At 39.5% G+C, this 16,335-nt stretch overlaps 1 protein-coding gene across 1 annotated transcript in view; it reads left to right on the forward strand.

Annotated features, from left to right (window-relative positions):
* Window positions 1–14,688, forward strand: part of kif26ba (kinesin family member 26Ba) — a 107,024-nt gene extending 92,336 nt beyond the window's left edge. Inside the window, 13 exon segments of the mRNA XM_032560925.1 lie at window positions 85–212; window positions 1,524–1,703; window positions 1,794–2,104; window positions 4,501–5,152; window positions 5,245–6,161; window positions 6,794–6,850; window positions 6,852–6,953; window positions 6,955–7,028; window positions 7,167–7,301; window positions 7,383–7,597; window positions 10,691–10,956; window positions 12,173–12,323; window positions 13,780–14,688. Of these exon segments, the coding sequence (XP_032416816.1) occupies window positions 85–212; window positions 1,524–1,703; window positions 1,794–2,104; window positions 4,501–5,152; window positions 5,245–6,161; window positions 6,794–6,850; window positions 6,852–6,953; window positions 6,955–7,028; window positions 7,167–7,301; window positions 7,383–7,597; window positions 10,691–10,956; window positions 12,173–12,323; window positions 13,780–13,928 (3,337 nt within the window). The 3' untranslated portion in view covers window positions 13,929–14,688.
* Window positions 14,689–16,335: the final 1,647 nt, after the last annotated feature.

The raw sequence follows: 16,335 nt of genomic DNA on the forward strand, positions 1-16,335 counted from the left end.
CAATAATTTGATAATCAATTCCTGTGCTTTAATAACAGCTTATAATATAGAAAATTTGTTTTTTATTGTCGTTTCCCCTCCTAGGCCTCCATCTTCCCCATCACAGCGATGTAAGGTGTACACTCAGAAGGGTGTAATGCCATCAACACCCCCACCGTCCTCACACAGCCTGGCTCAGGACGGCCAGGCCACTGAGGCTTTGACCTCTGACAGTAATTATTAGTATTATTATTATTGTTTTACATAAGAAGCCGGGATTAATAGAGCTTACAGAACTTCAAATAAAAGGGTTTCTTTATTCTCAAAAAGAACAATTTTCTCTGAGTTGCAAAAATAAAAGTTCAAGATATGGAGCGAAAATAGTCTTTTGTTACGTGAATGGTCCGAAAAATACTGTACTAGCATAAAGCTCCTAACTAGGAACGGTTTCAACAAAATGGCGCAGTAACAGCACTATTAGCACTCGAAATGTAGCAACGCGGCTTCACAGAAAATTTAAATACAACAGTACAATAAACGGCAGTGGCGCCTCTAAAAGAGGACAAACAGAAAAACATGACGTCAATTTAGACATTAATTACCGAAAATCTGGATTCTTCATTCATGTGGCCATAAAGTCGCCTTTTCCGACAGGTCTCGACTCAAAAATGTCTTTCTCTTCCGTTTTACCCGTAAGAATGTGAGAGGACGTAAACGAGAGATTTTTTCAACTTCCGGTAATTTTAGACCTCTCTGTAACAGCAGCACCACCTGCTGACAAAAACAAGGATGACAACCAGAAGGTGAAATAAAAGTAAAACAGGGTTTACAAAATATATATTACAGGTATTATTTTTCACCAAACACAGACACACACCCGCAGTTTCTGTTAAAGTTTTATAATGAAAGAAATTGATTAAGAAAAACGTAATTTGACTGACATTATTTTGTAGTTATGTTATTTATAATAATAATTTTCATTTTGGGCCTTAAAATACCAACATTTTCACATAACTTTATATTTAGGACCGTCTGATGATGGAATTTTAAAATATTCAATAATTTATGTTTTGACCAGTTTTTATAGCCTTTTTACCAAATACTTTCTTCCTCTTTTTACAGTACTTTATTTTAAGGATAACTTTACAGAACAAAACATAAAAATAAGCAAAAGCAACACATCAATATCTCTTCCTGACCCACTTCAAAGTAGAAAAAAGAAAAATACAGAAGAGGAAAGCAATGTAATGGTGTTTAGACTGAGATGTAGCAATTTTGTAAAATGACTATGCAGAATCTAATAGAGGCACAGACATTTTCTTACTCTTTAGTAATTTCTTAGACAGCTACTTTTATTTTTGCCTAAATAAAAACATGTTGTGCTACTCCTACTTGATTTTTGGGCACTCTACCCATCTCTGAATAGTAGCTTATAACAGATAAATGCACCATGTAACGAATTTCCCAAATACGTCGATGCATGCTTTCTGAACTTGGAAAACATATTTAATTTCAATGTTAACTGTGCCCCTGTGACTCTGCAGACAGTTTGGCTGCAGACAGTGGCCGCTCTTCCACAGAGTCGCTGCTGTCCAGAACTTCTCCTGCAGGGATGAGCCCACAAGTCCGAGAGCCAACCGCATCCCTCTCTGCCAGCTTGGGCTCAGCTGAGACACTCTGCGATGACGACGTCCCACCGATACCTTTGGACACACACAAAGACAGTAATGATATATACCTCATGAACATTAGACACAAGTGACTGATGAATATGCTTGAAACAATAAGCTTTTCTCTTCTTTCCAAAACCTTAGCTGCAGCAGCATCTATAGGAGGAAGTGGGACTCTTCTCCCTGGGGAAGATGATGTAGTTTACACCACGGCCTGCAGAGATGAAGAGGACATTGTTGCTACAGCTCTTGTTGAAGAGCAGAGCTTGGTCTGTCGTCCAGTGAGCATCATCAGCTTTAACAGCGACTGTGGCTCTGAAGCTGCCTTCGCTTTAGAACCTCAACCCATCGGCATTAGCAGTGACCCTGCTTTAGATGGAACAATGGAAAGTTACCACCTGTCTTCAGAAATTGCAGCAAACACAGGCGTTAAGGATGTGGTGGCAATGGCAGAGGTTGGTGGAACTGTTTGGCTTTTTATTTTGGCGAGTACTGAAGCAGATTTACAGTGCTTTGCAAAAATATTCAACTTTTAAAGCATTTGGTCACATTACAAACAACAAACTAAAGTGTACATCATTAGCATTTTTCAGGATATACCAACACAAGGTAGTGCATAATACTGAAGTCAAAGACAATAGATACAGTTGTGGTCAAAAGTTTACATACACTTGTAAAAAACATAATGTCATGGCTGTCTTGAGTTTCCAATAAGTTCTACAACTCTTATTTTTCTGTGATAGAGTGATCGGAACACATACCTGTTTGTCACAAACAACAGTCATAAAGTTTGGTTCTTTCATAAATTTATTATGGGTCTGCTGAAAATGTCACCAAATCTGCTGGGTCAAAAATATACATACAGCAACATAAATTATCAATTTTGGTGATGTAGAGAGTTGTGTCAATCAAATTAGCTTCATGTCATGGCCTCTTCACTTCTTGTAAGTGATTCTGATTGACTACAGCTGTTGACTTCTCATGAGCCCATTTAAATAGGGCTCATTTGACCCAGTGATTAGACTCAGCCACAAAAGCTACAATGGGAAAGTCAAAGGAACTCAGTGTGGATCTGAAAAAGCGAATTATTGACTTGAACAAGTCAGGGAAGTCACTTGGAGCCATTTCAAAGCAGCTACAGGTCCCAAGAGCAACTGTGCAGACAATTATTCGCAAGTATAAAGTGCATGGAACAGTTGTGTCACTGCCATGATCAGGAAGAAAACACAAGCTATCACATGCTGCCAAGAGGAGATTGGTCAGGATGGTCAAGAGTCAACCAAGAATCACCAAAAAGCAGGTCTGCAAGGATTTGGAAGCTGATGGAACACAGGTGTCAGTCTCCACAGTCAAGTGTGTTTTACATCGCCATGGACTGAGAGGCTGCCGTGCAAGAAAGAAGCCCTTGCTACAGAAAAGGCACCTTAAGACTCGGCTGAAGTTTGCTGCTGATCACATGGACAAAGATAAAACCTTCTGGAGGAAAGTTCTGTGGTCAGACGAAACAAAAATTGAGCTGTTTGGCCACAACACCCAGCAATATGTTTGGAGGAGAAAAGGTGAGGCCTTTAATCCCAGGAACACCATGCCTACTGTCAAGCATGGTGGTGGTAGTATTATGCTCTGGGGCTGGTTCTTTGCAGAAAGTAAATGGGATAATGAAGAAGGAGGATTACCTCCAAATTCTGCAGGAAAACTTAAAACCATCAGCCCGAAAGGTTGGGTCTTGGGCGCAGTTGGGTGTTCCAACAGGACAATGACCCAAAACACACATCAAAAGTGGTAAAGGAATGGCTAGACCAGGCTAGAATTAAGGTTTTAGAATGGCCTTCCCAAAGTCCTGACTTAAACCCCATTGAGAACATGTGGACAGTGCTAAAGAAACAGGTTCATGCAAGAAAACCATCACATTTAGCTGAACTGCACCAATTCTGTCAAGAAGAGTGGTCAAACATTCGACCTGAAGCTTGCCAGGAGCTTGTGGATGGCTACCAAAAGCGCCTAGTTGCCGTGAAAATGGCCAAGGGACATGCAACCAAATACTAATGTTGCTGTATGTATATTTTTGACCCAGCAGATTTGGTGACATTTTCAGCAGACCCATAATAAATTTATGAAAGAACCAAACTTTATGACTGTTTTTTGTGACAAACAGGTATGTGTTCCGATCACTCTATCACAGAAAAATAAGAGTTGTAGAACTTATTGGAAACTCAAGACAGCCATGACATTATGTTTTTTACAAGTGTATGTAAACTTTTGACCACAACTGTATATGGTATTCTAATTTTTTACTAATGACTGTAGCCAATTGGTTCCAGAAATTACTTGAGGAGACGTGAACCAGCTTCTAAAACAATAATTTCAACATCTTATAGAGAGCATTTCAATCCATCATCTGAACATGGAAACAATGTGGCAAAACTGCAAGCTACCAAAACTGACACAGGGCAAAGATAACTTTAATCAGAAAAGCAGCCAAGAGATCCATAGTAACTCTGGAGGAGCTGCAAAGGTCAGATGTTTACTGTTTACTTCACAACTCAGTGTTTTAGAGAGCAGTGGCAAGAAGAAAGCAATTGTTGAAATAAGACTTCATCTAAAAGTCTTGTACCAGACTTACCTTGGAAAGAAGAATGAGCAACAATTCCAGTCTAGTTGTGTAAAACTTATATTTCCTTCCATTTCAAAATCACTTTGTCAGAATAATAAACTTCCAATAAAATACAAAGAAGTTGTTTGTAGTTGCTCTGTAACAAAAGCCTAATAGATGTGAATACTATTGAAAGACACTGTAGTAAACTAAAGCATGAATTTCTGGATGCCTGACTGTGTTGCTACACTGTTGCAGGTGGCAATGGCAAAGTTGCGGACTGGTGAAACTTTAGCCTCAGGAATATCAAACTCCGGATCACCCATGTCCTCTTGGATGAGCGATCTCAGCACGTGCAGCGAAGCAGATCAGTCTCTGCACAGCTTCAGCCAGTCTCACAGACAGCAAGGGGAGGCACTGGCTGATTCTGAAGCCAGCCAAAGCTTTGAAGTTGAGGTTTTGGATGGATGTGGAAGCTCAAGAAGAGGCAGTCTGGAAGGAGAGCTAGTTCTATCAGAGAAGGCGTTGGATAAAGGTACTCCAAACAGAGACAGGCAGAGAAAACTGCCACCATCTATGGCGAAAACTAACATTCAGATTCTGCCTGGGCCTGGAAATGTTTCCCCTTTCAAGACTACAATAAGTGTTCACCCTTGCATGGTTGTCAAACCCATGATTATACATGAGCCCACAATCCTCTCTTCCCCAATAAAGACGACCTTAATGAAAGACACAGGGAAAGCTAAAGCTGAATTTTTAGCCTCCATCTCCAGTGAAATAAACTTTGAAGACCCTTGGTTGAAACGTGGAATGGAGGAAGGAAAGCCTAGAGAACTTATCTGTGAAGTTAAGCCAGAAAAAAGGGAAGTAGAGCCTTTAAAGAGCCATGGAAGGGACTTTTGTAAGGACGGTAAGAAACAAGCAGATATTGTCCTCAAGCAAAATATATTTAGTTTGTATTATTTCTTTATCTATTTATTTTCATGTGGACTCTCTCCTTAGGTGGGGATCACAGTAGCTCTGGATCAGGCGGTGAAGTGGTTTCCTCTCCAGACTCGTTCAAGAGAGTTGTGGATGGTTGCGAGATGATCACTGTTGCTGTCCAAGGCGAATGTTTGACTGGTATCTGCAGCCCAAATATCCACCGCACAGCGAGTCTTCCCCGCGGTTGGCACCGACTCAACCACCATGATGGCTTAGAAAGTGGAGCAGAGTACCGCAACCTTGGAGTCACCAATTCAACACCCTGCAGTCCCCGCGCCACACTTGAACGCTTAGGATCCAAAGGAAAACAGGGATTGTTCTCCCACAAGAAGGGAGGAATCCCACCTCTTCCACCAGTACGAAAGTCCAGCCTTGACCAGAGAAACAGGGCAGCCAGTCCTCTCCCCCAACCCACTCATGGAGTGTCATCACTAAGCAGTTCTACAGACAATTCAGGGATCACCAGACAGCGTGGTTCCAGCATCGATAGTAGCAGACTCTTCAGTGCCAAGTTAGAACAACTGGCCAACCGAACAAACTCCCTTGGCAGAGTCCACGGTTCGCACAGTGGCTCCCACCACTATGACTGCTTTTCCCTGGAGAGAGGTGAGAGCCTTAGGGGGGCAGGAGGAATCAGAGGGGACTCCACCATGCCTCGCACTGGTCGCAGCATCACCCGGACCGGCTCAGTATCATCGCCCACTGGGAACCCCAGCAGTCCCAGTTTCAGTGGAAGCAGTAGTCCAAGCAGTGCTCCACAGTCACCAGCCAAGGGCAGTGGCCAGTCAAAAATTTCAGCAGTCAGTAAATTGCTTATGACCAGCAGTCCCAAATCTAGGAGTCTCTCTGCATCCAGCACCAAGACTCTGAGCTTCTCCACCAAGTCATTAACCCAGACTAGCAGCCGCAGCTCCAGCCTCCCCCCAAACGGAAAGGTAAGGAACTGCCTCTAAAGGTGTTTTCACACCTGATAGTCCAGTTGGCTCGGCTCGTTTGGGGACCAAAATTGCAACATTTGTTACATTTTCTGCTGGTATAGTTTTCTTTCACGCTGCACTGTGTCAAACAAACCAAAGTCTTTGGAGAAGCTTGTTTCCCTCCTTGCCTGTGGGGGCGCTACACCAAGAACTACTGAAGGATACAACAGTAGTTGTTTAGCGGTTGTAGGATTTCTCTGTTGTTTTTGGTAACAAAAAGACCACAAGGCATTAATCTATCTAGACTAGGTTTGTTTGGTCATATTTACCCAGAATGCCCTGCACCATAGTTTACTACCTGCTTTTGGAGTGGCTTCCGGTTTGCTTGGTGTTCACATATGCATTCATACTGTGCCAGATTTCACTTCAACCGAACCGAGACCAAGGTTTTTATGTGGACTAGAGTTAGTCCAATTGTGCATGTAAACCTCCCAAACGAGTTTCTGGGCTAACAAACTAGAATTAAAAATACAAAGGGCTGGTGTGAATGGACCCCAAAATAGAAAGGAACACAACATCTCTACCACCTCACATGTGACCCATTGAGCTGATGATGTGATGTTGCTTTTCTTTAACTGAATAACCCCTAGAATTCAGTCCAGGCCCCAGTTCAGCAGCAGCAAGGATCTGCCCCTGGATCTTGGTCGAACCCAGTCCTTGAGCCGCAGTCGAGGGGGAAGTCTAACAGCCAAACTGCCTCTGCGGGCTGTCAATAGCAGAATCTCAGAGCTCCTCCAGGGAAGTGCAGGATTCCCGCTCCAGGGGCCACGTCCAGGGAGGAAGCACAGATCGAACCGAGGAAAAAGGACCTGCAGCAGCAGCAAGGTGAATTTGTTTTTATTTCATTTTTGTTGAAGCTGCTGTCACACTCTTTTCCATCTTGCTATAAACAAAACAAATATTTCAATTACTAATCTATTCATGTTTTATTTTGTATCTTGCTTCTGGACTTGGTTTCCTCAGTGGAGGTGGCGCATGTGGCGATAACCTGGGAGAGGAGAGGGCAGCAGTGGTGCAAACACTCCCCTCTCCTTACAGCAAGATCACAGCCCCGAGGAAACCACACCGCTGCAGCAGCGGCCATGCAAGTGACAACAGGTAAAGTGACAAGTCAAGGCTTGATTTTCCAAAAATGTATTGTTTTTTATCGTAACGGGATTGTTTCTTTGACTCCAACAGCAGTGTACTGAGTGGAGAGCTGCCCCCAGCAATGGGGAAAACTGCCCTGTTTTACCACAGCGGAGGCAGCAGTGGCTACGAGAGCATGCTAAGAGACAGTAGTGAGAACACAGGAAGCACTTCCTCGGCTCCAGACTCACTCAGTGAGCACAGCTCAGCCACCACCTCCTCCCGACGGAGCTCCAAGAGCAGCAAGAAGAGCAGGAGCAACTCAGGTTACAGTTTCACACATTTATTAAAAGGGATCTTTATCCAAAATTCACATTTTGTACATTTTATACTTCCATTTTGGCCTGATCTGCTTCTAAAAACATCCCACATGCTTAAAGAGAACCACCCAGCTGTTTTTAGGGTAATAAGTTACTGTTTTTGGATGTTTGTAAAATAAGCCATTTCCAGCACATTTGGTCAGCTGGGTTTAGTACAGTATGCGCTGTACAATGGCTGCTGGAAAAGAGAAGAGTTTTGTTGTTGACTTACCATCCAGAAACCGGTTGCTGCATCTTAGTTAATTATGCAGAAGGCTTTACTTTTGTTTTTCAAAGATGTATGGTTGTATAAGTACGCATCTATTTGCAGCCATTTTCACGTGTGAGTGTAAATGTTGAGTTGGGGGTCATGGCCAGCAGCAGCTTATTTGGATTTAAAATGACAAGATGCCCTAAAACAGCTCATTCTGAGCTGACCAGATGAAAATCTTATCATCCAAGAATGATTTTCTGTAAATAGATATAATAAACATGTTTTGTATAGACAATAGACTTATCCTAACCTGTTCAAGGTCACCTCTAAAGCATCACCATCACAAAAAAACTCCCAATGTAGTCAGATTACTTTGGTTAATAATGAATTCAGAGCAGTTTTGTTTCATCAGTATCTCGTGACCCTTCATCCACCCTATGGTATTAAGGGAGCTGCCTGTATGGGTAATTTCCATTAAGATATAATTAGAAACTGAATAGAAGACAAGAAATTACCACAAACTCACTGCCAAATGAAATTATAATGCTGAAGATAAGCTGAAAAAAATATTTTTTTCCAGCCAATTTCAGCTTGCAAATCACACTAAAAAGTCAAAGGATGTCAAAGAAGATGAGAAAAACTAATAATGATGACAGAAATCCATTGCAAAAAAAAAAAAAACAGGCAAAAAAAAAGTGAACAGACAAGCAAAAAGAGCAGAAAGCTGTGTCTGAAGGAGGAGCCAGGTAGGAAAGGTGACCCTGACCAGCCATCTGTGAAATGGTAAAAGGGAACGTGGCGGTGTAGTAATGAATATATATTCACCAGAATCTAACACAAAGAGCTTGCTAATGTACCTGCCAAATGACTCTCTTCTGCTTCAGCATTAGGGTGGCTGTGTGCATGAAATCAGATTGGAAAGAGGCAGCCTTGTCTGCTGCGAGACTGATTATTGATTTAAACTGGAATTAGCCTTTCATTCCCAGTGTGAACGGTCTCACCTTCCGAATATTCAGCATAAAATCTGGATTTATTTTGCTTTAACCCCGACAGATTCTGTTGCACAAAGAGCCAATGTGCTTTCAGGCTGTCGCAAAAAGGACTGCCTTGATGGAGGAAAAGTGAATTTTGTGTAAAACGATAAAAGACATCTTCATTCCACCACCAGCTCAATCTCTCTTAGTGCCTGATTGCCATTTGATTGGATTCCTTTTTTTATCAGTTTTCTTGACCCTCCGTAATGCATCCTAATGAAATACAAACGTCTCTGCTTGACCTTTACGCTGAACTGAGACTAAAGCCAGCTTGAAAATCATATTAAAATCACTGCTTTCCTCTTTCTCAACGTTTTATCTCTCCTTTCTTTTCTTAGGCTTTCTGTGGAAAGTCTGTGATTATAGTATTTAGACTACAGCTCAAAATACAGACTAATTATTGCTCCATATTTGACTGACACCTTCGCTCCTCAATTTCTCTATCAGAGAAACCCTTCTATGTTCGCCTCAGGTCCAGTAGGTCGTCTTCAGGACAGACACACTCAGATTCACTATATTTATTCTAAGAAAAGAGGAAATCAAGTTGGTGGTTAAAATCAGTCCAGCAGCTTCTGTCCCTATACCAGTGATTCCCAAAGATTTTCTCCCAATTCTGGGCCCCCCTATGGATTACAACAAAATCCCCCCCCAAAAAAGAAAAGAAAATCAACTGGGCACACACATCGTTCAACCAGACATAAACCTATACACCTATTTTGTTTTCAGACTCCACACTTCAGGTTGCAACAAGACACATTTCAAACCATCTTTACAGTGAAACACTTTTGTGTAACTGTTTTTTTTTTTCTTCATTCATTCATACCGCTTCCCGGGCCCCCTCCCACCCTGCAATGGCAATGCGACCCCCTAGGGGGCGCGCCCCACACTTTGGGAACCACTGCCCTATACATTAAATAAATTATAATAAATAACCCTAAAACTACAGAGCAATAGCTCCCAATGAGCAGTTCGCATTTGTAAAATTAAACATAGCTAAAATGGGCAACATTAATAATGATGAAGTTTAAAATATTGTATTTATAAAACATAGAACAATTACTCTTGAAACACTGTACATTATTAAATTTGTCTAAAATATATGTTAAAATATAATATTTGTAAAGAAAACAGAGCTGATCCTGATACGTACCACTAGGTACAAACAGCCACAGAAAAAAAGGGGGAGGAGCCGTCAGTTACTGGTTGCTATGGTAACCACCAACTGCCAAGAGCAGTGTAACAGACCTTAAAGCACCAATAAATATCTGGAGAAACAACTTGTTGACTAAACATAATACATTCAAATAATAAATAAACAAATTTTGATCAACTTCACATTTAAAATATTGTTAAATATTTTAATTTTAATTTGTCAAAATTACAAAACACATGGCATTAGGGAAACAAATAGAATTAAACTTTAGCTTTAATAACATAAAGCTACATAATTTTTAAAGTTTAATCAGTAATACTTTTATAACAAATTTATGTCAGATCATGATTTCTTGGTTAATGTCAAGTTTTCATAACGAAGACATTTTGTATAATGTCAACTTTGTACTAAAAGTGTCATGACTTACCGAATGGCACGTTATGACAATAGTCATAAATATTCATGAAGACTTACTCATGTTCATGACAGGTGTTATGTCATGTTTATGACGGTGTCATGACAGTCTTATTCACAACCCGTCAAATAAAGTGTTACCATTACGTATTTAAGTTTTTGACTCTCTGTAAATGTATAATAAACAAATATTTGTTGGATCAAATTGTTTTTCTGTAAATACTCACTACTTTCTCTTCTTTCAGGCCTCCAGCGGCGACGTCTGATCCCAGCTCTGACCCTGGACTCCTCGTCTTCATCACCTTCTCAGCGCTCCTCCAAACAAGCCATCACCTCCTCTTCGTCCTCTTCCTCCAGTCCAGGAGCATGCTGGGTGGACGGCCCACTGGGGCCTCCTGGGTCCTCAAACCACCGCGGTGTAGCTGCATCCACAGAAACCATTGAGATCAAAGTGTACGAGATCGACGATGTAGAGCGACTGCAGAAGAGAAGGGAAAAAGGAGGGAGCAAGGTAGGGTTCGCTGTAGATTTGAGAAGATGGTACAGAGAGCTTAAAGGTGACATATTTTGCTTCCTTAAACAGGTTGCGTGCTTCCTCAAACATGTTTATTAGGTTAAACTTTAATAAACATGTTTATTAATGTTTTCCACACAAAATTATTCTGCGATAATGAGACTTCATTTTGCTCAGTTCTGCATATTTTGAGCTGTTTTGGGGTATAACTTTAAATCCAAAACAGCTGCTACTGGCCAACGGCAAACCCTTTGAAAAGCAAAAGTGGAGCCTTCTGCACAAACAACAAGAATGCAGCCATTTTACAGAGCATTACAGAGCATACAGCAGTAAAACCAGCTGGCCAAACATGCCGCAGCTCCATTTGGGTTGCTAGGTTGCTAGGTTACAGCAAAGTGAGTTAATAATCAGGAGGACACCAAAAAATATGAACTTAATGCCAAAAAACTGTTGTGTGTTTATTTATTTTTTTAGACACTTGTGCTGTTTTTAGAAACAGTTCTGGTTCTACTGACAGATTATTTAATCTTTCTATAAGTGAAATAATTATATAAAATTTATTCCTTAATATTTTTTAATCAATATTGAGGAACTGTTGACTTAAAACAAGCTCCTATATCAGGTAAAATGGTTATTTCAAGTGTACAAAAACATTTGCTCTAAAAAATAAGCCAAAAACACTTGGTCATATTTTGTGTTTTTGCAGTGAAAGGATAATTGGAAGAGAGGAAAAACACTGAGATATAAAGAAGAAATTACTTTTTACAATATAAAGTATTCACAACACACCATAAGCAATGTGGAGTCTTCCTGATGTAAGAGGAATTTGAGGAACAGACTGCAACTTGGGAAATTATTGCAAAAATATGCACAGTGCAGCCTTTTGGGTTTCCATTGTTAAGTCTCTGTCTATTCAAGGGGGAAAGAGTTGAGCTTTGGAAAAGAAGGAGGAAGAAAATAGCATGAAAGATAGATTTTCCCTGCAGCGGCCTTAAGAAAGCCACTTAACCCCCAACTGGTCCAGCGAAGCGGCTCTGTGTCCCACATACCCAACTGTGGTCCAACTGGGAATCGATGAGGGGTGAACGTGTGCAGCCGTGTGAATGTTAAACACGGTCCTGCTGAAAGTGCTTTGCAAGTTGCTCCTCTGGAAATGTAAAGGTAAATAAAATCCTTTCACTCTGCTGGCACTTTCTCTGTTTGTGTGTGTCAGGAGGGTGTGTTTGTCAGTGCCAGACTGCGTGTGTTGGAGCACCGCCAGCAGCGAATCAGTGAAGTCAGAGCCAAGTACCAGTGTCTGAAGAAAGAGCTGGAGCAAACCAAACAGCACTTGATGCTGGAGCCACACAAATGGACAGCTGAGTGTAAGTGTAGCACATCAGGGAACATGATGTGTGTGAGAGGAGATAAGACTTCGGCAGCTGGTTAGAGGACGCTTTTAAGAGCTCATTTGTCAGCAATGAATGTATTAATCCAATCATTTATCAAGCACATTTGTTAGCCTCATTTAGTATTCAACTTTATAGTTTAACCATATTTTAGTCTAGACTGCTTCCTTCATTTTCTTTACACACCCTCTGCAAAAAAAACCAACACTTTAGAAATAGAGAATATTTCTGGTAAAGAGAAGCAGCTCTGGTAGCTTTTGTTACTGAACCTTCATTAGTAATTTTCTATCAACATAATGTCTGTTAATATTTTCAGTTTACTGTAGAAAACAACAGTTTTATTTTGGGATTTCATGGTTTAGGCTCAAGTTTCCTACTTTATGTTGGAATAATACATTAAATAAAGGTTTCAGTCACATGAAAAGCTGTTAACTTAGGTCACATGTGTCAAACTGAAGGCCCGCGAGCCAAATCCGGCCCGCCATAGCTTTTTATGTGGCCCTCTAGACTCTAGAAAAACACTTATTTAGAGCCTTAAAGAAAACAGTTGTGTGCTTAAATGTTATTTTACCAATCAAATCAAAGCGGTTTTTATCTGCATGCTGTCAAATTACATTAATGTGAAAAGTTGTTTAACTTTAAGAAGTGTTAATCTAATGCAGAAATACATATTTATTTATATTTTAACACTTTAATGGATAGTTTTATCAATACATTTTGCCACAACTGGCTCTTTGTTTACATTTGTGATCTCGATGTGGTCTGACATCAAAACTAGTTTGACATGCCTGCCTTAGATGGAGGAAAATATTAATATTTTGGTAGATTTGTTAAGTCATACTTTTGCATTTGCAGATAATGGACAGAAAAATGAGAAAATGTTACAATAAGATGTTTACATTATAAATACCTAACTAAACTACAAACAGTCCAAGATAGGGCGGCTTGTCTTGCAAATTGTTCTATATACCCAAATACTTTTAGGATGCACAAAGCATTAGGCTGGCCTTTGGTTAAGAAATACGGTTGAAATTCCCCTTTTATGCTTTTTTTATTTTTAGAATGATTATAGTATCTAATGCTTTGAATAATCAACTTTTATTTAGCCAAACTTTACACAATCACACAATACAAGGCTTTAAAATGTAGTTTTCCTCTTCCACCATGCAACAAAAAGAACCAGAACTCACTTTCTTCATCCGTTTTAAATGTAACAAATGGTTATTATAAGCTCCCTACTTATTTATTGTATTATGTAAATGATTATAATTGTAACATTTATGAATCACCACTAATATTATATTGATTGCCATAAGTATTATTTGACATGAAAAGTAGCCATTGTTACATACTGTAAATGGCTACTGGGGATTCAAATAACCAAATCTGCCAACATAAAAAAAACATAATTTTTCCTTCCTTCTCTTTCCAGTCGAACTGCAGCAGCCCTACGACATGGACTCAGTGGAGTATTTGGAGGCACTGGAAACGGTGACCGACAAACTGGAAACCAGAGTTAACTTCTGCAAAGCCCATCTCATGATGATTACCTGCTTTGATGTGTCCTCAAGACACCGGTAGATGGATGAGAGACGGCCAGAGAGACCACAATGAGAAAACATTATCCTAACAGTGGACAACAGGAAACTTGGAATGAGGAGCGTAAGGACGGAGCGACCAGTTATTCATGCATCTCCCCTGGATGGACAGAAGGACAGATCAGATGAACGAATGGAAAGATCTACAGTGAAAACTAGCAAACGTCAAGCTTTTGGTGTTTGAGTGAAATACTCAAAGAAGAGAAGGAGATTGTAGTACGGCAAATTACTGAACAAAATATCTAACGCCACACAGACCGAGTTAAGAATGTACCGAGAAAAAGAAAACCAGACAACAAAAATGCCACTTTTCAAAAAAAAAAAACAACAAAGAAAAGGTGGAAGAAAAGAAATCACACCTGTAGTTTATTTTCATTTTTTATAAATAAAAATAAACTACACTTATGATGAATGTAATTTACAGGTACATTACTGAACCTGTAAATGAGGTTTAATGACAGAAAGATGCTGAATTGTATCCCTGAGAGAAAGACGAGAGGAAATGATTAAGATAAGTGCCTTGAGAACATTTCTAACACCACCAAGACCAATTCTTTCTGATTTTTTTGTGTACATGCCGTTGGTATGGTGCTAGTGTAGAAAAAAATTGATGTCCTCGGAAATTTTCATTTTGCAATTTCCCAGTGTGATGTTTTTCTGTGGGTCGGTGTTTCCCAGTTCGATTCTTTTTAAAATGTTTGTATATTGCCATTGGATTGTTAATGAGAGAAACTACAACTCTGGAAAAAATTAAGAGTAAACTTAAAATGATCAGTTTCTCTGATTTTACTTTTTATAGGCATATGTTTGAGTAAAATGAGAAATGGTGAAAATTACAAAAAAGATGCAGAGCTTTCAGACCTCCAATAATGCAAAGAAAACAAGTTTATATTCATTTAGAAACAACAATACTAATGTTTTAACTCAGGAAGAATTCAGAAATCAACGTTTGGTAGAATAACCAGGAGGTTTTCAATGGAGTTCAGTAAAAAGTTTTTCCAGAGCTGTACATGACCGAAGCAAAATCTGATACGAGACGTGGGAATTTCAGATTCAGAGTGTAAGAGCGCAGAGGAAAAAAAAAAAATCTAATTTATGGAGCAGTCTCTGCCTGAACCTCTCTCTCAAATGATGCACGTCTGGGTTTCGATCAGCAGGACTCAGGAGGATTCCTGCGGCTCAGGTCCCCTGGTACAGATGTGATGCTTTTTCATGTTCACAAAAGAAAGTCGTGTCGGAGTCACACAGGAGTGGAGGTGAAAAGATCCATCTCTGATCCACTTTTAAGTGCATCCATTGACTGACTGGCTGCTGAGTGACTGGCCGTTATTTGTATCCGTGTTGTTCTGCTCTACTCTAAAAGAAACTGAATGATTTGTAAATGTGTGTGTTTTCTAATAAGGTTTCTTTTTTTATTTGGGAACAATGGGACCATGTAGAAGCTATGTGTGACGACAAAGAAATATTTAAAAGGAACTGTGACGAGGAAAAAGATATAAAACTATAGAGTATGGTATTGAAATTGAATTATAAACTTTTCAGTAAAGCAATTAATTAAAGTAAGATTACATTGTGTTGAAACACTTAAATAAATAAGAATAAACTACACTTATGATGAAAACTTCTTAAAAGTCATAGCTCTCTGCCTGGTTCCATTTACATTGAATGGATAGAAACGCTAAAGATTTGTTAATATTATTATCTATGGTGCTTGAGATGTTTATGATCTAAATGTTTGTAAAAAAAAATATAAATAGATGAAAGAGCCTGTTTCCCCCTACAGAAATGTCATCTGTATGTATCTCTTCTCCATCACAGGAATCACCGCTGTTATCCAATAACTCCACAGTTTACCTTTGCTGCACATCGTGTTTTCACAAAAACGTCACATTATGAGTTTCATTCTTTGAAAGCTTTGCTTGATTTGTCTGTTTTTATAAAATTTACCAAAAGAAATGCAGTTGAAATCTGATTTTTACATACACTGTATAAAAAGACAACCTTTTCCCTAAATTAAACCAAATTTCCTTATTGATAACCAGTTAGGGTTATCAATAAGAATTTCTATTAGAAAATGCCAGAACAATGGGAGACAGAACAGCTTAGAGAACCTTTACTACTTTCTCTAAAGTCAGAAGTTTACATACACTATACTATGCCTTTAAATAGTTCAGGACGTTTCTGATTAATTTCTGTTAATTACAAACCAGCCTGTTGATGCATTAATGCAGCACCTCAAACATACCACTTCATTGTGTAAGATTGTGGGGGAAATTCAAAAGAAATTGGTTAAAACACTCAGGAACAGAATTATAATGCTCCACAAGTCATCTGGTTTATCCTTTGATACCATTTCTAATTGGCGGTATTAACACTGTAAGAATCTTACT

This window comes from Xiphophorus hellerii, chromosome 4 (genome assembly GCF_003331165.1).
Source record: "Xiphophorus hellerii strain 12219 chromosome 4, Xiphophorus_hellerii-4.1, whole genome shotgun sequence".
Taxonomy (NCBI): Eukaryota; Metazoa; Chordata; class Actinopteri; order Cyprinodontiformes; family Poeciliidae; genus Xiphophorus; species Xiphophorus hellerii.